Genomic DNA, 22,516 nt, shown 5'->3' with positions numbered 1-22,516 from the left:
TAATATAATATTAATTAGTCAGTCAAAAAAAAAAATATATATAATAATTATAATAAAATGGTTCGTTTTTTTATATTGTTAGACACAGCTGTCAAAATCTATGCTTAATTTATCTTCCCTTTGCCTCATAACTAACTCTTTCAAGCGTATGTTTACTGTTTGATTTTGTCCTCTTTTTGTACGTCTAATTGATTAACCTAAAGCAGTGATAAAATATCGTACGATAAAATATATATATTATATATATATATATATGTGTACTGGCTCTAAATGTCATAATAACTTTTTTTTGCATTCAAGTATCTTTGAGTAATTGAGCTGCACCATTTTATTTTTATTATTTTTTTATAATTAATTATTATATATAATAATATATAATAATATTATTTGTATTATTATAATTTAAATAAGTACGAAATAGTTGCTTTGGGGATTTTTTTTCCGATTATACTTCAAGTATGCTCCTTTAACATGAGTTGATGTAGAACAAAGTTTTTCATCCTACAAAAAATGTACTTACTGATAACAGACGCAGTTACAAATTTGATCAATTAAAAAAAACCATAGTTGCACCACAGTGTAACGGTAATAATGTGATAAATAATAATGTAAATTAAAGTAAATAAAACGCTATGTAGATTTAAAAAATCTAAAATATTTATTAAAAATAATAAATAAAAATAACTAACTATGTAACATAAGTAAAATATTTATGTATTATGAATTATAATAAAAATTATATGCATATTTTGATGTTTTTACTGGCTAAAAATGCATTTTTTATAATTTTTAGCTCATATTTTGATTGCATATTTCGTAATTTTTGAGTGCTTAAATGCATGCATATTACAATAGTTTTAAGTGCATAAACATCTGAACACTAGACTTATTCCTTAATATGATTGAATATTATTTAAGTCTTGCATTTTCTAATTGATCAAAACAACTCAATATAACAGTGTTATAAAGCTGTGCAGCTTATATACTTTAACGTAGATTTTTGAATTTTTAAGAGATACACATATATTAAACTAAGTGCTACTGTCTCGGGTCACCAATATTATAATACATGATGTTTTCATTTGTATATTATTATAAAGAGAACAAACAATTGAAGCAGAACCGATTGAAGTATTTAACGTCATCATATACGGTACATCCAGTAATCCAACAGTTTTAAAATATTGCATACCTAGATGATTAAAAATAAAAATAATTTACAACGTTTATCGGTGTGGGACAGCATAGTTACATAATATTGATAGTGCAATTATAATAATATTATAGTCTAAACATATTGCACCCATTTAAGTGTTCTTAGAATATTTTCAATACGAATAGTCAACAGTTAATGAAGTTGTCGTGTTTAAGAGTTTATTATAAAAGTGTAACGGGTGTGATAGGTATAATAGGTAAATACCAAATGGTAATTCTATTTCTGGATCGAATCGATTGTTTTTATGTATAGTTAATTAAATTGTATACATGATATCAGACGGCTGAAATTAATCGTAGGTATGGAGTGAATGTTTGATGTTTTCTATGAGATTTCTCTTCAATAGCATAAGAGTAAACACACTAAACATTTCTTTCAATAGAAGACGATATCATTATGTATATACACCATGCTTTGTTGACTCTTACTACAATTACACGGTACACGAACGTTATATTATATTGATGTTGTTACTGTTAAACTAAAAACATGAAAAGAGCTACAACGGGTCAGGATTTTAAATCTCAGAAACGATATACATATAAGCAAACGTCATTAGTGTGCAGGAGTTCTTGAAAATTTGTCTCGCGACCTCATAACCCACAAAAAAACCGTGTAGGTACCTGCTGCAGTCACACATTATATTGTGCGACGACTCATTGACCTCAGTCGGGTGTGTTTTCTCCATTGTTAAAAACATACTTTGAAGTTTAAACCGCACAATATCAACAACAAGTAACAGTTTTATTAATGCGTATTGCGTATTGGTAGACACATAATATTATCATCCAATGATATTCAAAACTATTAATTTCGAAAAGTTTTACATTTTTTGAAAATATTATTTTTAATTAATTGCATAGCATTGCGAAACAACATTTTTGAAAAATTAAGAATTCAATTTTCACTATTTTCAAGTTAATCATGATTTTTACATTTTTGAATGACAAATAATTGTCGCAACCACGGTCCACGATGGATTATTATTTTAATCCACCATGGTTGCAACAAACATTTTTTTATTTCATATTTAAATATTTTGTAACTTTGACGGGAATATAACAATTTAATTTTTATTGAATAGTTAATATTATTAGTCACAACTTATATGTGGTGATACCCGATTGAGTACGGTTCATTATTTTAACAACTCGATTCAGTACAGAAAAAATATTCTCATTTCATTCAACCGATTTATGAACGCGTCTTTTGAGAAATGGTTTATTACGAGTATTGAGTATTAACACGTTTCACATGTTTTCAACGTTTGTACGAATATAATTCGTTATCTACACATATATTCTATTATTGTTTCTTCTAGATAAACTAGTACGATTTCCAATGTTGATCGGGTTTTTTTCGTTGTCAGTCTATATATTAACTTCAACACAACTATTATAATTATTAGTCGTTACTCGTTACACCGTAGATACTTATCGTGAACCCGACGACATTTCCAATACCTATTGTTGTAGTTTGCAAATTAGTAATAATATATAGAAAAACCGACTATATATTGAAGTACCTACACGAAATATTGTTATTTTCAAAAATATTTTTAATCTTATGACTTATTTCGAATTTCGATGTACAAAATAAATGCACACTGCGCTTAATCGGGTTACAGCCGTTGTAAGTATTTGAAGTTTTGACGAGTAGAGCAGTGGACCAACTATATTTACACATTTTGAGGGGTAGTAGGTACTGGGGACCAGATAGTGAGGTACTCAGTACATAGCAGCGTAAATTACGTGAATTCGACGACGTGTATTATATATTATTCAGAAACGCATGTTAATAATTGAATCCGAAAAAAACCCGACTGTAATTTAATGTACACCTGTATTAATATTATGATACCTATCATGCGCTCAGCTAATATCCCATATTTCTATATATTATATATACATATGATATTATTAACTATAATATGTATGGATTGTTAGGACTTACAGCTATTATATTTTATAATATATTATATTATATTATTATGTACATATATAGTACAAATCGATCGCATTTCAAGCCTGCGGGTAGACGCATTCGTTCGAAGGCTATTTGCACGTTCTGGATAATTTACTGCATTTTTGGTAATGATAAATGATGCGGCACAACAAAGTACAAATTACAGAGCATAATAGATGTTGTGCGTTTAAGTATTTTATGATCACCGTCTTTGCTTCTGGTTACAGAATCGCGAAACACGCGCTGTCACGGCCAGGCAACGTTCACACGTCCCGTCGCGTCTCGCCATAAAGAACTATTTAAATACACAGACGAACTCACGAATACAATGTAGGCACTCGGTGTACCTATGTGTACCAATGTACACACACCTATATTAATATACCAGGTAATATACCTACCACGAGGTCTATGAGGATATGGCACATTAAATAATGAACAAGTAAAGCTGTAAAGTATATACTATATGGGTAGCTGGTCTATTGTAAGACTTACAGGAAAAATAAGCTCAACCCCAATACTATTTTTCCCACGCTATAATTATTGTTCCTCTATTAATAAAATAAAATCAGTCGTTTAGATCACAATAATATTCTAATCTTTAAGTTTTCGTTGGCATTATGTAAATGTTATCATCTAGTGTGTTTATTCTTAAAACTAAAAGTATTCATTTTTATTTTTTAGTATTTTCATATTAAGACTATTGGCCATTAGGTACATCAATATAATAGGTGAAATGAGGTAAGGTGAAAATATGTAAAATTCTGCCGAGAGTAAAGTAATTTTTAGCAATCTCTGCAGCATATTTGGTTCAAAAGAAAATCTTAAAAAATAAACAATTATATAAATGTAATGGAATTCGTTCAAAAAGAAAAAAATGTATTATATTAAATATGTGGACCTGTTGCAATCTGCACGCAACTGTTCACAATTATATTTTTCGAATGCGAAAAGTCACTAAAGTTTCATACTTATTGAAATGCATTTGGGCCTTGGGGGCTGTCTGAAGAACCTTTAAATAAAATAATATCAGTTTTCTAATAATGTTTTTTCAACAAACTAAGCGGAATTTGGAACTTTGAAAATCCTTGCATTATAAAAAAGGTTGTAGAAGAGTATTTAGATCATAATATTTTAAATTATCTTTACCAAATACTAAATTACTATTTATAGTATTATAGTATAGCCCTTAGCCGTACCTATTTATATATAATAATTAATTCTTTGATATAATTATGTATTATTATTATCAATACCTTGTTCAGTTTATTTTTACTGTTTCGCACACAAAAATACAAACTAGCAAAAAAATTAATCGTGCATTCGTTGACGCATAATTTAGATGGTATTTTATATGATAATTTTTAATTATAAATTATATTGGTTATATTATTTAAATACCAAAATTACTATGTGTACATATTATGTCACGCCCGGATTAACACTACCGTAGGCCCTAGACCCATGTGCTAATACGGTCCTGTAGTGTTCAGTATTTAAATGAAGAAACCTAATGTTTGGGAGAGGTAGTGTTGAATCTCAGTGTTTTAAGTCTCTAAAAACGAAAATATTTACAACATGAAAATCATCATGATGTTTTACATTTTAGGCACATAATAAGTTCTATTCTTGTTACATAGTTATGTTATTATTACTTAATATTACAATAGGAATATTATAAGTTTAAAAGCAAGTGTACCTCTCATAAGCAGTGTCTCCCAATAAGACACGAAACAGAGGACTATATACGTATGTATAATACGTCATGCATATTTTATACGATTTTAAAAAACATATAATTCTGGGCTTAATAATGTGTAGTATTTTGAATAATTTAAAATTGTAATACTTACGTCAAGTCCGGGCTTCTTTTTAAAAAAAAATCAAAAGAGTATTATTAGTTGCCGGTAATTTTCTTTTTTTTTTTGCTCCATTTTGCTTTTAGCTTATGAAAATTAAATCAATTGCCTGACACTGTGGCTATGTGAGAATCGATAATGTCATAGTATGTAGTGTGTGTACTTAATCGCGATAATCAATGTAGATACTTAGTGTCGGCGTTCGTAGTATTAATATTCGTTCTACGAAATATAAATCTTAAAGTTACATTTTTATTATTAAATTTTAATTTTTGGGATAGTGGTTTTACCCATCATCGGATTACTTACCATCATAATATGCATGTAGTGTGTAGGAAGTAGGTACTGTAATTAGGTCATACAGATGTGACAGTGCACCCAAGTGTTTATTAATAAATAAGAATTAAAATGAAGCAGACCATAAATTTTAAAATCATGCTCATTACCCTCATATTACTTCATATTACCTCATGTTACCTCATATTACCTCATATTACCTCATATTTACCCGAGTAAATATTTATGATCCGTACTAACACAACATATAAGTTTGTATCTGAACTATTTGTGGGTATACGACAATATAAAAATACAGCTCATGGGGGGGATCTATCCCCCATATCCCCACCCCCGTAATTACGCCCCTGCAGTCCACGATCAACATTCACTTATCGAGTTAGACGCTATAGAATATTTCTCAATTATTTTTTAAATCTTATATTTTATAGTTATTTTATATATTTATCAATTTAGCAAAAAATGTTTTTATTTCATCGCATCACCAGTATTGCAAAATACTCCAAGCAGCCCACTTCCCTAATTGGTAGGTACATAACTACACGGCTATTATAGCAAAAAACTAAAATGGACTGCATTTTTTACAGTCGTATAAATCAATCTCGTTTGCACAAGCATCTGGAGAGATATGGGATGCACCTGCAGCAGTCCTTCCTGCGAGATGAACTTTTTTCAAGTATAAAGCAATTTTGTGTTTCAAATCATGACTGATATAAATTATCTTCAAAAATACAATACTAACTGTTAAAGATTGCGTGGTTATTAGGTACCAAAAATGCTGCCTCCCCTTCCAAAAAATCTTTAAACGCGCATAACAAATTACTGTTGATTGAACGCGAATTTTTTTCCGATCATATCTGATGATATTTAGTTAATTCAATAATGTAAAACTCTGTGCAGTAAGATCTTTTCTTTGGCGCAGCGCTGCAGTAATATAATATAATATTATTAATTCCCTCGATCGCTGCAGCGGTTACAACGTCGTGCGGAGGGATTCGGAGGTGTGGTTTCTCGCTGCAGGTTTCTAAATTTGTAATTTCCTACGTACAAGCATAAATTATACGCGCCCATACACGAAGGGAAAGAAATAATTTTTTCCCGCGGAGATCCGATCGGTGTACATATATATAATACCTATATATACGCCGTACCCGTCGTACATGGTATACATATACTGCCGCAGACGCGCATGCGTGCAGCCTCCGCTGCAAAGTATATGGGTGTATAGGGGCACACAATATAAAGTATACGTTTTATATTCGTTACGACACATTATTGTGTGCTGCAAGTACGGGCACTCGCCGTATATAGTATAATAAATATATGTACAGACGTGTAGGTATCGAGCGTATTTAGGCGCGCGTAGCCTTTCGGGACGGACCGTACGACACAATAATATGATAATAACGTATAACGAGTACCTATTACCCGGTGGCCAAATCATGCAGTACGGGTTCCCCGCGCGCGTTACAACATACCAGGTAATAGGTTTAGAGCGCGGGCGGCGGCGGCATGCGTGTGAACGGCGCTCGTGTGTATAGTATTATATCGCCGGCGTCTTAGATCGTATACACGTCCGTCTGGATAGAGCAGCTATGGTTCAAAATCTCGAAGCATAGCTGTCCGCGCCCGAAGTCATCACTGCGCACGAGCAAAGCGCATATCATCCGAGCATTCGGTACCTGATCGTCCTTATCACTTTAACACACTATCGTTCCTTCCCCGTCCCGCGCCATCTATTTCATTTCTCGCGCATGCGCAACAAGTACTTCGGGCGTGAACAGTACGTGTGCTTCAAACGCGGACCACGCGTGATATGCGCTACAGCAGCTCTATCCAGTGTATAATAATATGATCTAAGGTCGGCGTGCTCGTATCATATTATTATTATTATTATTATTATTATTATTATTATTATTATTATTATTATTAGGAGGAGCGTTGGCTACCAATGCGATGGTTGCGCGGGAGGCGGAGCGCCACCTTCCGGTCTCACTGCGGATCGGGCGAGGGCGGCGGCGGCGGCGGCCGTGGGAAAGCTCTCCCGCGGAAAGTTCATTGCCGGTCACACGACGAAGCGCGAGCCCCGCGGGTCCGGAGGCTAGACGTGTCACGACGACGGAGCCACTGCTGACGGCGCCGCGTACAAGACGTATATTGTATACCTACCCGTCTACCATCGTCGTGCGCACATCGTCATCGTTGCTATTATTATTTTTTATTAATTATTATTACATGTTGTACAGATGTAGCTGGTTAACCGCGCCCTGCGCGGTTTATTTTGTTGCCGTCTCGCGAGAAGAGAAATATTGGTTTGTGTGGCGCGGTGCGTTATAATAATTATTATAAGAACCGGGCGATCCGTTTAACCATAGATTATGACGTATGCCAGTACGTACATATTGATCTGCGGTTTAACGTAGTCGGACACTTTTTATTTCAAAAACCACTTACGTTTTTATAGATTTATTGTTTTACATAATTTCGAGATGTTAAAAAATAACATTTTCCTCTAAGCCATTTTTATTTTTTACCATTTCATAGTAAATTATATATTTAATAAATACCTATTTTAGAAATATCGTAGTCATTTTTACATTTTTTTAGTGACAACGTGCATTTTTAATTCTTTATTTCAAAGTAGAATATTTTTTGTAGTACGTACTTTGATAATAAATTGATACATAGAAATTGAATTTTGGACAAGTATAGATTATGATTTCTTAGTATTTAAAGTTATGACGAACGGAGTAGAGGGGTACCGTACGAAATGTTGGTCCACCACTTTGCCAATTTAAACTTAACATACTTGTAAGTCACAACTAATAAATTACTTGTTTCACCAATATTTGATTTATTTAGATCAAATACTTCCAATAATAATATTCTACTTCGGTCTTCGGAATATGAAAACGTGTGTTACCTATCTTAAATCTCTATATATAAAAATGAATCCTTATTTCCCTCGATCACGGCATCCACACTTGAACGACTGGACCGATTTCGCTAATTATTTTTTTGTTGTATTTGTTATTGTCAGGAGGAGGTTCTTATGTAAGAAAAAAATAGAAAAGTTACCCGGAAAATTAAAAAAAAATTAAATAAACTTGGAAATTGTATCCCTATATATTATTTTAATGTACAATCAACTGTTCTAAGAAATCTTCTCCTTTTAAATGAGCAACAAAAGTATACCTACGATACGCTAATAAAAGTAGTGAACGATGGAACTGGCAAATATTATTTTTAGATGCTCCCGGTGGAACTGGGAAAACGTTTTTAATATCATTGATTTTGGGTAGCTAACTATTTTTTCTAGCTGACCCGAAAGACGTTGTCCTGTCTTAATTATGAATATTGAATTCGAATTGGTATAATTAATAAAAAAAAAATATTTAAAAAAAGTGTTTATTATTCGAATGCCTTATGATGTATCGTGTAGAACATTCTTAGTTTTATTTCTTGAGCGTATATTATAAATAGTTTTGTTGGTACTCCAACGCGGGAACAGGTGACATATAAATAAACATATATTAAAATATTAATATTAATATTAAGTATTATTATTATTACTACTTAATACGATGACTTAAAATGATGTAACTAAATGGAATATTTTCAAAAACGTTTGTTATCTGAAATAAATAATAATAAATATCTCGCTTTAAATGGATTACCCCGTATATATTGCATTAGGTATATTATAAATACCTACTTATATGTAGATATACAAATCACCAAGAGGAAATTATAATTTCTCGGTCGTTATTTTTTTTCTTTATTGATTCAGCATCAACTACATAGGTTAGGTTACCTTACAAGTGTTCATTTCGTTATTATATTGTATTGTATAGACTATAGTGCGCCATTATTAATAATATTTTACTACATTTATCCGTCAATAAACATATAAATCGTAGTTGTATGCTTATATAATATAAGTATTATAATAATATTCAAATCGTATATATAGGTAACTTAGTACCTACATGGTTACATGGCTATTTCTACAAAGTGACATTGTAACGCGGAACACTAAGTAGTACACAAATACTGAAATACACAATATATGTAGAAATATACATACCGATTAGGTACTATACCTACATACCGATATATCGTGTATTATTATTACTGCAGCTGGATTCGATAAGTTTGAGAATCTATAAGTGAAAAACTGTGTTCGACTTATCATATATGCCATTATGCATTTATGCATATTATATTTTATAATATTTACATATCAATTACCAATTACCATACACATTACACTATATACTTAATGGATCCGCACGGTGTAACTGATAGTATTTCGTATCGGTTTAATAATTCAATTTAATATACCTACTTGCGGACTAAGTAAAGATATAACCATGGTCAAAATGCATTCGAGTTTTGGACGTGACCTAAATAAAGCGACATGCGAATTTCGCAGACAAAACTATTTCCCTTTACTGTTTTTTTAGGACTGAGCTGACAAGCTACTAATTCGAGAACCTACTAGAAATAATTGCATTTTATTAATTATTGATGGATTTAATCAAAAATACTTTAAATAAAGTAGTACCTACTTATAGGTAAGCAAATAATGAAAAACATATCTGTGAAAATAACTGTGTGGCAAAAATTTAAGAGAATTGAGAAGCATCATATTTATACAGTCATTTTACCACTCAGTAAATCGTAAATTTCAAACACTAACAATAATATAATACTTACACATACATGACTTTATGTATGATAAAGATAAAACACTGCCACTTTAATATATAATCGGTCCTCCCTAGAACTTGTAATTAATTGATAGGCACTTATATTTTTCGCAGCGCATTGTATTTTGTTTATAAACACCCATAATTATACCCAGACAGTTCGTCAAAATCGGCTATCGATTAAATGTCGAGAAGGTCAAGGCACTATTTTTTTTCAATCTTTTAGGTACCTAGATTATCAGTAATTGATTGGGTTCATTTTTATACAAGGTGATATATGGGTTGTCAATTTTACAAGTAGAAATATTATTTTTTTGTTTCGTTCTCTAGGTATTGTATTATTTTAATACACTAAATTTAATTTAATTTTTAAGCCACCCCCACGTATGGCATGTTGTTTTAAATAAATAAATAAATACAAGTTGAACGTTTTGAAATTTGATTTTACATATTTTAATTAATATATATTATATACCACATATACCACTGCTCCTCCTACACTTAAGCTGCACGGCATATAATATGCAAATACAAAATTCATGGGCGTAGGTAAGGGGGGGGAGGTTGGGTGTTCAAACACCCCCCGAAATTAAATAAAACAATCTTGAGCTTTTTGTGAATTTGTTCGAGAATATTATTAACTCTCACATTATTTAGGATTTAGACAAAAACCCCCTCCGAAAATATCTCCTACCTAAGCCCATGATACAAATGCTCCAAAAGTGTCATCAAGTTCTTCTATTAGCCCTATGTATATTCAGTAGAGTCCCTCCCTCTCAACCGGTGTTCGGTAGTCCGGACATCCAGTTATTGATTCGGACAATCGATGATCATGTAGACTGAAAATGTAATTTTTATTACAACACAAATCATTTAAAATACCTAACCCACTTAAATCTCGATAAGTCTCCTCTTTTCCGGGTTTTCGACAATCCGAAGAGAGTCCGGTCCCATCAAGTCCTGATCAGCCAGACTCTGCTGTATATATATAAATTATATTTAAAACTTAAAAATAAACTAAGTACTGCAGTAGTTGGTACTATAGAAAGGCCACTACATTGAATATTGGAATATTTCACACGTTCCTACAGAAACATAATAATATTATATGTGAAAGGGAAAACGCAAGGATAATCATTAATAATAAACTACTCGAACAAAACGATTCCTTGTTGTAGTTTCCTACTGTGAGGGACCGACGTGGGTTGTATAAAGATGGTTGGTCCAGTGAATTGACAAAACAAGTCTAGACGTGAGTTTACGTACTTCCACACATATAATATGTATAAAATAGGTTAGGTATTCGCCGGATATAATGCGTGTAATATGATGTATTAATAATTCTGCGGTGTACAGGCGTAAAATTCGAGTACCCGTGTGTATATATATATATATGTGTATATCGCCCAAATTCGACATCAGAAGGGACTCTTCGACACAATAATTGATGAATGGCCGCAATACCGTCTTAGGTGGCTTCAAGTTTGTGACAATCCGTAAGACCCATTTGTAAAAACTGCGTCAAAAAAAAAGAATAATAAAAAAGGGGCAATCGCGTCGATCTCGTGCGACACACCATAATATACCCGGAAATCTGATTTTGACCTGTACCAGCAGCAGCAGCAACAGCAGCATAATATCATCGGTCAACCCAGATTCCATGCACTGCATATTCCCACGGATGTCGACTGCAAATAATACAAATGTAATAATACTATAAATAACTTTTTTTGTTGTTCTTTTTCGCTACTTGTCACTATATTATTGACTGCTGTAGTGCTGCGTTGTTCCGTTTTCATACAATACATTATGCATCATAATACAATAGGTACTAATGGATCAAAAATCTTTTGTGCCTCGAACGGATATACCGACACCACTAAATTTAAGCTATTATATCGTCAATAATATTATACTATGTTAATATATTAGATCATTTATGTATTGCCAAGCATTTAGTTTAGTAAGCGGTAAATAACTACCAATACATAGATAATATAGATAATAGATACATTATTTTGAGATGCAAGATATGAGTTATAACTGATTATGTTTGTGTCTTAACCCGCCCCCCCCCCCCCCATCAGGGGGATATCATGTCTTGCCGCCAAGTTCACAACATCGATAATGCCATCACCAGGAAACGAAAAAAAAATAAAAGTCGAGGGGTGAGTGTCGCTTTTATATTGACATATGCTTGTATTAAGTCTATGTATGACCATTGTGACCTATGTCGGTTACCCGGTTATCAAAATAGAAAGAAAAATGTTCGATTCGTCGAAACGACAATAATTAATATTATGGGGCGAGGAAAATTATTGAATACTTAAATTATAGGAAGTTGTTATAGTGAATTCGATTAATGAAGAAAACAAATGTACAATATTACAATTACAAATAATGTTAATGTGCAATTGATTATCGGATAAAAATGAAGACGACCAAGGCGTTGCTGTTGCTTGCTTTGGGCTTTTAACATAATATGTATTGAATAGTTTTATTTTTCTCGTCCAACATAATTCTTTATTTTGAGGAACGTGAACGAGAAACACAGTTCATTGAAATTTTAAATTTTAATACGTGTGTTTTAATGATAAATTAAATAATATTTAATACAACACATATTAAAACACACGTATTAAAATTTAAAATGTGTTTTTAAATTTCAAGGAACTGTAATTTTCGTTCACGTTCCTCAAAATAAAGAATTCGTTAATTTTTTCTTTTTCCTTTATTTTTAAAGGAAACAGTTCCAAGCTTCGTTCCTACAAAAATAACTCGTTCCAGGAATCCGTTCCTTTTGGAACGAGTTCCTTCTCAACACTGCATATATATATATATATAAAACTAAATACCTATAAATATTGTGTGCGTTGTCCTTGTCACTCGTCAACCATCGTCGTTTTCCGCTATCAGCCTGATGTTCTTCCAACAATTCGACTAATAACGACCCATAGACGAGATAAAAATAGATCTTATGGAAAAATTGATAGTACTTAAAAAGTAAGAAATGTTGGCACTTGAGTACTTGATAGGTTCCCTTTTTCTAAACCTACCATCCTATTTTAACATCCTTATTACTCAATCTAATATTAGTATACCAAAAACTACACTTTCAACTTCAACTTCAACTTCAACTTAAAAAAATAATGTATTGTGAATAATGAAGTTTTGCGTTTTAAGACAATTTTAGTGTTTGCTAGAGGTGGGACCCGGGGCCCCCTAAATATATGGGGAAAAGTAAGTTCTTACACGAGAGTAGCAGGTAAACAATTATACATACGTTAGTTCCTACACGGTAAAAAACATGTACTTATGTAAGTTCCTACACGGTAAAAACCAGGTACGTATGTTAGTTCCTACACTGCGGAAAGGGTTAAACATGTATATTATACACAGACGTATCGTTTTAATAATATAATATGTCCAGACGTAGCTTACTATAATATACAATAAATTAATAAACTTAATTTAAGGCGGCTCTTAGTGACCATTGTTTAAGGGGAACAATTTAGGCAATTCCTACTCTTTACGTCGCCGCCCGTAGTATTTGTGTTAGTCGTAAATGATTATTAGTGTGAGTGCAGTTTAAAATGTTCATAAATGTTTATAAATATTTATTTTACATTTTTACCTTCCTACTAACGGGGATAATAGTAAGTTCCTACACGAGAGTAGCAGGTAAACAATTACATACGTTACTTTCTACACGGACATATGTAAGTTCCTACACGGTAAAAAACAGGTACGCATGTTAGTTCCTACACTGCGGAAAGGGTTAAATATGTATATTATACACAGACGTATCGTTTTAATAATATAATATGTCCAGCCGTAGCTTACTAATATACATTAAATTAATATACTTCATTTAAAGCAAAACGTATACAAAATTACTGGTAAAAATGTTTTTTATTATATTTTTTAATCACCATATTATACAATATTTATTTGTGAAAATGCACTATGACGATTTTTATTATATTTTTTAATCATCATAATACATATTTTGTTTTTTTAAATTCGTATATACATATTTAACCCTTTCCGCTGTAACTAACATACGTACCTGGTTTTTACCGTGTAGGAACTTACATATGTACCTTTTTTCGTCGTGTAGGAACTAACGTATGTATTTTGTGTACCTGCTACTCTCGCGTAGGAACTTATATTCGCCCAAATATACGTAAGCATTGAGGCCGGCCGCACACTCAGCACACCCGGTTTTTGCGGCACAGGTCCGAGTGTTATGAAAAAAAACTGATATTTAGTTTTTATTAAATCGTTTTATTATTATTGCCATTTATTTCGTACAGATCAGTTAGAACTCGAAATATTTCAATAATATTGTATTTTATTAGTTATTACCGAAGAATATTTTCGTGATACGGAAAGAAAAAATCAAAATATTTTGATCTCATCTGACGTCGAACGTATTCGAATAAAATACTAAATTATTCGGAAGATATTTGACCGCGACAATAAGTACATTGCAGAATGTAGGTTATTACTTATTACATAATATTTATGTTTTCGGCTTATCCAATTTCGTCAAGTAGTCTGACCCAACCATGAAAAATCATTTGTTTGTTCAAAAATATGCTTTTAAAGACAAAAAGTGTATTGTTAACTTTCGATAAACTAATGCTTGTATTCATATTAGCTTTATTAAAAATTAATTCAAGATATTTTTAACTCAAAGGGGCAGCCAAGAACTATTCCGATAAGTTCCAGTGGCTCGTTGCTTATGTTGTACTACTCATTCAGTGTTAAAAAATTCAACATTTTGTTAGTTGCAAATATAAATAGTAAATACAGGAAAACTACTTAACAAGTATTAAATGGGTAGGGTATGCATGGAGAAAACAGAAATCGACAGTAATAAGTACCGTAGTTGAAAACAATCGAACAAAAATGTAACTTCTGGGAAGACATTGCTCAAGATATTTATTCAGAAAAAAAAATACATGTATGAATCAAAATGTATTTCATTAAACAACAACTTATTATATACAGTAAAATAGTACAATAATGTAAATGGGAAAATAAGGCATTGTTATTTCTAAATTTTGTTAAGACTTATGAGTTTTATTTTCTTCCTGTAATACAGATTTCAGATACACAATTATACTTTAAAGAGGGTAGAGAATGCCTTTAGCAACTTTAACTTTTTCTTCATTACCAAGCAATACTTCTACTAGACTTAATCCAAATTCAACAGCTGTAGCAGGTCCACGACTGGTCACCAGATTTCCTACAATACAAGAAAACAAAATAACATGTTGAAAAAGCACCAACTTTGTAAACAAAATGAAGAAAAGTTACATAATGGCATTTTTAAAAAATACAAAACATAAAATCAAATATCAAACATATTTAAAAATTATAAAATAATAATATAAAAGGCACTAATCAAAATTTAATATTTTAGTAAAAACATCTATTTTGTTTCAAATACACAGTAATAGTCAATACTCAATAGAGATAACAATTTAATTTTCAGTTGTATGGACTTACAACTGCATATTAAAATTTAAAATGATAATTTACATGAATATTAATGATTGGTTAAACATTGCCTACATAATAAATTATCAAAAAGTCCTGGACATGTCACTAAAAGAGGAACACTTTATTCAGGTGGTACATGAATCAGATTTTTGAATCTAGATGAAATAGCACCAAAAAAATATATTCCAAAATACTCAGTAATTTGTAATTAATTAACCATTTATGTGTTTTAAAAATAAGAGTACAATGCAATCTATATAAATTTTCCAATTTTTAAATGAAAGAAATATTATGAAATCAAATTTTTCACATTAGGCGAGTTTTTCTCATGGGAAAATTTTTTAAGAGAATCAATACTCATCGGATCAGATACTTTTAAGGAATGTTCTATTACAGATCAAAAGTAGTTTTGACTAATAATTTATCAAACATCCGATTAAATTACTAATGAATAATAGGTTGTAGAGAGCATTAATTACCTAGTTATTGATATATTTGCAGATATTATCAGTTCTTAAGTACTACAAAGTTAAAAATTATTATGACAGCACTTATCATTTCTGACCAACTAAAGGTCCAAAAAAGCAAAACAAAATATAGTTTCTTAGGTTAGGCAAGGTAGACGCACATTTAAGAAAGTTTAAAATGGTATTCCTACACCTAATTATTGATAAAAAATTAATTTTTTATTTCAAAATTTAGTTACCTAAATTTGGTTTACCTACCTATTTGGTTGTCCAAACACTATTCTTAAATGTGTTAGTTTGGTAAATAAATGATTATTAAATAAAAATAATTCATTATTTTAAACCACTTTTAGGATTTCATTTTTTTATAATAGAGTTGGCATTAAACTAAACAAAATATATTTTGATTTTACCATCAACAACTGTACTATCTTCTTTGTATTGGTAAAAACCCTCAATGTCACTCTTCACAGTTGGGTAAGATGTTAATGATTTTCCTTTAGCAATTCCATGTTTGAATAACACAAATGGGGCTGTAAATGTTATGGTTTTAAGTAATTTGTTATACATAATGATATTGTGTACAGAAATATCAAATATAATATTAAATATTTTATAGACCCTCACCAGCACAAATAGCAGCAATGACTTTACCAGATTTTTCGTGTTCAAGCAAAATTTTTCCAACTACATCAGCCTGAAAATATAAAATGTATGTCAATACAAATATTTGGAAACACTAGGTATTTTACATCACTGGCTATAGAGGTACAAATAGTCTCTTTTAAATTGTGTAACTATAGTTTTAATATTAAAAGTAATTAGAGAATATGATTAGTGCTTTTACTGTATTTTAGTATTGTAATATAACTAGGGTTATCATAGTATAGGTTATCAAGAGCCGAGACAAATAATTTTATTTTTTTATTTTTTACAATTATTTGCAAAACATATAATATTTTAAACTTTAAAATGTAAAGGATTTACATTAATGTAAATTAATTAATTAATAAAATACAAAATTATTAATCTGTGTTTGGTGTGTTCTACCATTCTCCACCGGCAGATTAGTCTGAGTTAGCTGTTTGGTACTTAGATGAACTTTTTTAAACAAAAGCATTTAATAAAAGACAAAAATTTAAGTAACATTAAATATTTCTAAGAGTACAATTTTTTACACCACTTAAACTCCTAATTTTTGGTATTAAGTGTTTCATCCGTTATTTGTTCAATAAAAATTAATATTTTGGAATTACAAGAAAAGTATAAACAAAAACTTACTGAAGCTAAAACCTTGTGCGATGGACCACCGGGTATAACAACAGCATCAAATTTGTTATTTTTTACATCTCCCAACTTAGCATCAGTTTTAATCAGTAGATTTGATTTAGTCTTCACATATTCAGAATCAGCTAAATCAGCAATTGTAACAGTCACCTTTATAACAAGAAAAATATATCAAACATAAGGCAACTAAACAGTTTATTAAAAAATATTAGAATCACAGCATTAAATTTATGTAATACTAGCTGAATAACTGGGCTTTGCCCACTTGCAGTTATTTTTTTTGCGGAAAATCCTATACAGGTATATCTCAGTTTTAGTGTATGTCAGGTCACAGACACATCAGCATCAGTATAACTAGCTTTGTGACCTAGTTGGGCAACTACAATTTGTGGATTGGATTTAGCACTTGATACATTTTTTAACATAGATTAAACTAATTACTGACTAAACTCTTCTGATATATCTAAAAACAATCTCTAAGATTTTCATCAAAATCAATCGAGATATTTATGATTATATAAACTAGTAAGCTACAAACATACATTTGGTTTTAAGATATAGTTTCTTGAATTGAGGCCATGTAACACAACAGTTTATGTACAAAAAGGTTTCGATGTGAATTTCATAATCCTTGTTTGAAGACCTCTATAAAATGCAAATTTTGGAAAATTTTTTCTTAATGGGTCTTTCCATAATAAAATAAAACTACTGACATTTGATACTCGTAGCTTTGGTAGTCCTAGCTAGGCAAAACCGAATAAATCAGTCAGTCAAGACAAGTTCTTTTATATTCAATTATATTATAGATGTTTTAAAGAACCTACCTCTATAAATCTAAAAGCGAAAGTATGAACATTTTTAAAATAGCTAGGTATTGCTAATAAGTTTTAAATTGTTCATTTACAAATGAAATACAAAACCAATTATTTATAACTAGCAAACATTTTTAATTATTTGAGGAATATTACATTAGCACGGCGAAGAATGTCAACAGGCGCCACCAATTCAAGCTCTTCGCTGCCTTCTGCCACAATGAATAAAGCAGTTTTTGTGGCCATTTCTATGCAAGTTGTTGATGAGTATTTTGAATTGATAGAGTTGTTTCGTTGGACGTCGAGCGCAAATGAAGGTTTCTGAACTTTGATCAAACTGTAACCAGAACAATAATACGGTTTAGCAAATATGAGCAGTTTATGAAACATCTGAAAACTTTATAATCAATGAGACAAACTGATAAAGCTGAAAATGTCTGTGAAGATAGCTCCGTCTAGTGATGGGCACAACCGACTAGTTTTAACTATCGATTGTTTATCGATAGTTTCAAAAACTACTGAGTGATTTTTCAATTGAATAGATATTATTATTCATCGATAGTTTTTCAATAGTTCGATAGTCCGATAGTTTTATAAAACAACCGAGTAATTAGATAGTTTAAACTATCGAGTACTTCGATAGTTTTCACTCGGTTGTGCCCATCACTCTAGCTCCGTCCTATTCATGAACTAAGATATACCAATATCTTAGTTCATGGTCCTATTTAGCTCCTTTACCACTGATAAGATAATGGTTTATACTAGACATATTAAGTTGCATTTACTCAATTTATCAGGGGCAATTAAAAATTAAATTTCTAATTTGTAATAACACGAAATTTCAATCAAATGAAAAAAACAATGAAGTTGGCTCATAAAAAAAGGTTTTATACAAAACTCAATTTTTTTTACCCCTATTTTAAGAGCAGAAATACTTAAATATGTTTCAGCAATTAAACATAATAATACATTTTTTGATTGTGGAATAACTAATATTGCATTAAAAAATAAATTCATTATACCTCTATAAAAAAACTGGTGATACAAAATATTTTAGAAATTACAGACCTATTTCTTTATCACTAATACTATAAAGTCTTTAAAACATTTTTGAAAATCAGAATTCTAAATTGTTTAATTATAAACATATTATTCTCAAGTTTTCAATTTCGATTACTAGCAGGAAAATCAACTATGGATCCTCTGCTGATACTTTATATATTTTTTAACGAGGACCTAGATTATATTAATAAAGTGATGAGCATCTTTTTTGTATTTAAAAAATCTTTTGATTCGGTTAATAATGATATTTTAATTTAAAAAAACTCGATTATGCTGGTATTAGGGGTCTACAATTAAACTTTTCAAATCTTACTTAAGTAGTAGAACGCAGGTTGTAAGATTAAGTGGTGTTCTTAGTGATTCTGTGAATATCACACATGGACATGTTGTTTCAAAAGGAACTGTTTTAGAGCCTATCTTATTTTTTATTTATATAAATAGTCTACCTACTTAATTTAAATGATGACTCAAACATTTCCTGTTATGCTGATGATACCACCATATTACTATTACTATTACTAGTGATAATTATAATGATTTGAATAAGAAACCAAATTCTCTATTATATTGTATTAAAGTATGGTTAGATATTAGTATGTTGATGCTCACTATAAGCTCAAATTACATCTCTTTGATTGTAACTTTAGCTCTTGAGGCAGCATCAATTGTAAATCTGATGTCTTGGAAAAAGTAGTAGTATAAAAATATCTGGATATTACATTAGATTACAAATTAAAATGGGCATGTCATATTAATAATTTAATCTCCAATGTACTTATTTTTTTCTTTTTTTTAAGATGTTAAACGGTACTTTTAATATAAATATGAAGTGAATAATTTACATTTCTTTGGTACAATCAATTTTTAATTATGGAATAATGTTCTGGGGTTGTGCTTATAAATCACATCTTGAAAAACTAAAAGTTATAATAAATAGCATTATAAGATTTTTATTGAGCAAACCTAAATCCTTTAATACTAATCTTATTTTTAATGAACTTGATGTACAATACTTTGATAAATATTTTTTACTAACTAATGTATTATTGCTTTTATATAAACATAAACATCTTTTGACCAATGTGAATCATTCTTATATTACCAGATATATGTAAATACAATATAAATATTGTTTTTAGTGGTACCTAATACAATTTTTGGTTCAGAAGGTAAATTAATCGTAGGAGCATATTAATTTAAGAAATTGAACATTAATTTATTTAATTTCAAAACAGTTAAGGAGTTAAAATTTTTTTTTGAATAATCTAGACATTGACAATATTTGAACTAATATTTATATTTGCTTAAATTATTTTTATTTAATGTTTATTAATTCTTTTACTAGTATTAGTAGTATTATATTCTTTCTGTCATGCTTATTTTGACATAATAAAACATATATATAACTTATAAACTAAACTCTACTCTCCCAATACAAGCTACGTCTACAAGGAGTGTTGTATACTGCTTATTTTTTTTATCTTATTATGTTTATTGTATATCTATTTTGAAAAATAAAAATTATTTTTATAATTATTATTTATTAAGTTTTATTGATGTATTATATTTATTGTAAAAATTACATATCTACCTGACCAAAATAATTTTAAAATCATCTTAATATCACTTATGAAACTTGCAAATACATTTATGTTAAAAATATGAAAGTAAATAAAATAGTATGTACAAATATTTACATTCATTTGCGTCGTATCAAAGTGTATCGAGCATCTGGTTTTTGATTAAAGTTTTTACTCGTACTGTAAACTTCAACAACTGCTTCTTCACCAGTAGGCAAAATGTGTAGTTTGAACTTCTTACAGTCATCATGTTTACAATACATCTTCAGCTTCATTGATTTTTCAGTCTTAATGTATTCTAGCTTTTTAATATACAATATACAAGTGTTATTCACTTCTTGAAGATGTTTCCTGATAACACCAGGATACCTGAAATATAACAATAAAACATTAGTATAGTTTCTGAGTAAAGGCTAATAATTGTACATTACATTACACTAAAATAAAAATCAATTATTTTTTAGTCTACTTGATGAATTATATTTACATATCTATTTAAATTATGTACAACTTTCCAAAGGTGGGCATTAACTATGTAAAAAGTTAAAGTTAAGTTAAAACGTCAACTTGGGACACGTGTTTAACTTGGGGCAAAAATATTATCTTTTAGTTTTACTTTCATAACTTAATTAATTAATGTGATGTAGATATTCTGTTGTTATCATAACAATATTTAAAATCACTTTGGTAGTGATGCAGTATCAAATATGATACGTAAGTATTAATTTTTATTAATTCATCTTATGTCGAGTATCTATCGTTTTTAAAAAGTCCGAAAACGTACACTAATACTCATTGAATGAGACGTTTTATATAAAAATTGATAATAAAAAATATGTTCAGACATGTGTTAAATTTATACTACTCCATATTATAAATTATTATAATCGTGCACACATTTCTGTATATTGTGATTTACTTATTTAGTCCAACTTGGGTCACTATTATTCATCCATGGTCAAAGTTATAATTAGGATAAATTTAAACAAGTCAATTCTATCAAAACAAGACTAAACTTTATACGATTTAGTCTAAATAGTACCTACAGTTATATTTTTAATTTTGTACAGATGGGTGAATGTCTGAGAAAAATTAGTGAAAATTTTAAGAACAAGAATGTAATTATTATGTTTATATGTTAATATGTATTAGGTACAAAGTATATTTGTTAAATTCAGAACATTGTCTAGAATTTTTTAAAATTTAGAATAGTGCCCCAAGTTAGTTTAAGTAAATTATAAAATAGGAAAAACATAAATGCCCCATGTTGTCAATACTCGGTACAACATGGGACAAGCAGAAAATTTTTTTTAAAAAAAATAGAAAGAATAATTGTTATGCTTCAAATACAACAAAAATGAATAAATCAAACCTTAACTAAAAAAATGATGTATTGAAAATCAGGGGCGTAGCCAGTAGGTAGGCCTGGTAGGCCCGGGCCTACCCAGATTTTCTCTAGAAAAATACCAATAATATTAAAAATGATATATTCAGACACTTATACTGCACGTTTTTACAATAGTATAATATTATTATAACTCTATAATAATTTGTCTGTATCAAGACGGCGATATCATTAGATATCATATATATTATACATTGTAGTTATTACATTAAATTATTACAAATTGTATTTTATTTTTAAATGAAATGTATACATTTTAAGTTGAATTTTTAAAAGTTTGTTTGGTTGTAATTTTCTTGCAAATTGAAATTGCCGTTTGAAATTTCATCACGAGAAAATTCTG

The 22,516-nt window shown here is 30.0% G+C and overlaps 1 protein-coding gene across 2 annotated transcripts; it reads right to left on the bottom strand.

Moving 5' to 3' along the window:
- Positions 1 to 14,966: 14,966 nt before the first annotated feature.
- On the bottom strand, positions 14,967 to 18,564 carry LOC111038704 (protein dj-1beta-like). 2 transcript variants are annotated; one of them, XM_022321922.1, is made up of 6 exons: positions 18,546 to 18,564; positions 18,283 to 18,463; positions 17,309 to 17,464; positions 16,655 to 16,724; positions 16,441 to 16,560; positions 14,967 to 15,303 (listed from the first exon to the last, which is right to left on the bottom strand). In XM_022321922.1, the coding sequence occupies exons 2-6, from the start codon at positions 18,370 to 18,372 to the stop codon at positions 15,182 to 15,184; spliced, it is 558 nt and encodes a 185-aa protein (XP_022177614.1). In that variant the 5' UTR covers positions 18,373 to 18,463; positions 18,546 to 18,564; the 3' UTR covers positions 14,967 to 15,181. The 2 variants fall into 2 exon arrangements, with proteins under 2 accessions (XP_022177614.1, XP_022177613.1); XM_022321921.1 differs by lacking the exon at positions 18,546 to 18,564 and having other exon boundaries at positions 18,283 to 18,539.
- Between the last annotated feature and the right edge of the window lie 3,952 nt (positions 18,565 to 22,516).

The sequence above is a fragment of the Myzus persicae genome, unplaced genomic scaffold (genome assembly GCF_001856785.1).
Source record: "Myzus persicae strain clone G006 unplaced genomic scaffold, MPER_G0061.0, whole genome shotgun sequence".
NCBI classification, from domain to species: Eukaryota; Metazoa; Arthropoda; class Insecta; order Hemiptera; family Aphididae; genus Myzus; species Myzus persicae.
The sequence above is the reverse complement of the archived record's forward strand: the minus strand, read 5'-3'. Positions and strand labels throughout refer to the sequence as shown.

Coding starts and splice junctions, on each gene's coding strand:
- LOC111038704 (XM_022321921.1), bottom strand. CDS start 18,516: ATGTTTCATAAACTGCTCATATTTGCTAAACCGTATTATTGTTCTGGT. Junction 16,725..17,308: donor CGCACAAGGTTTTAGCTTCA/GTAAGTTTTTGT, acceptor TTATATTTTCAG/GCTGATGTAGTTGGAAAAAT. Junction 15,304..16,440: donor AGATAGTACAGTTGTTGATG/GTAAAATCAAAA, acceptor CTTGTATTGTAG/GAAATCTGGTGACCAGTCGT.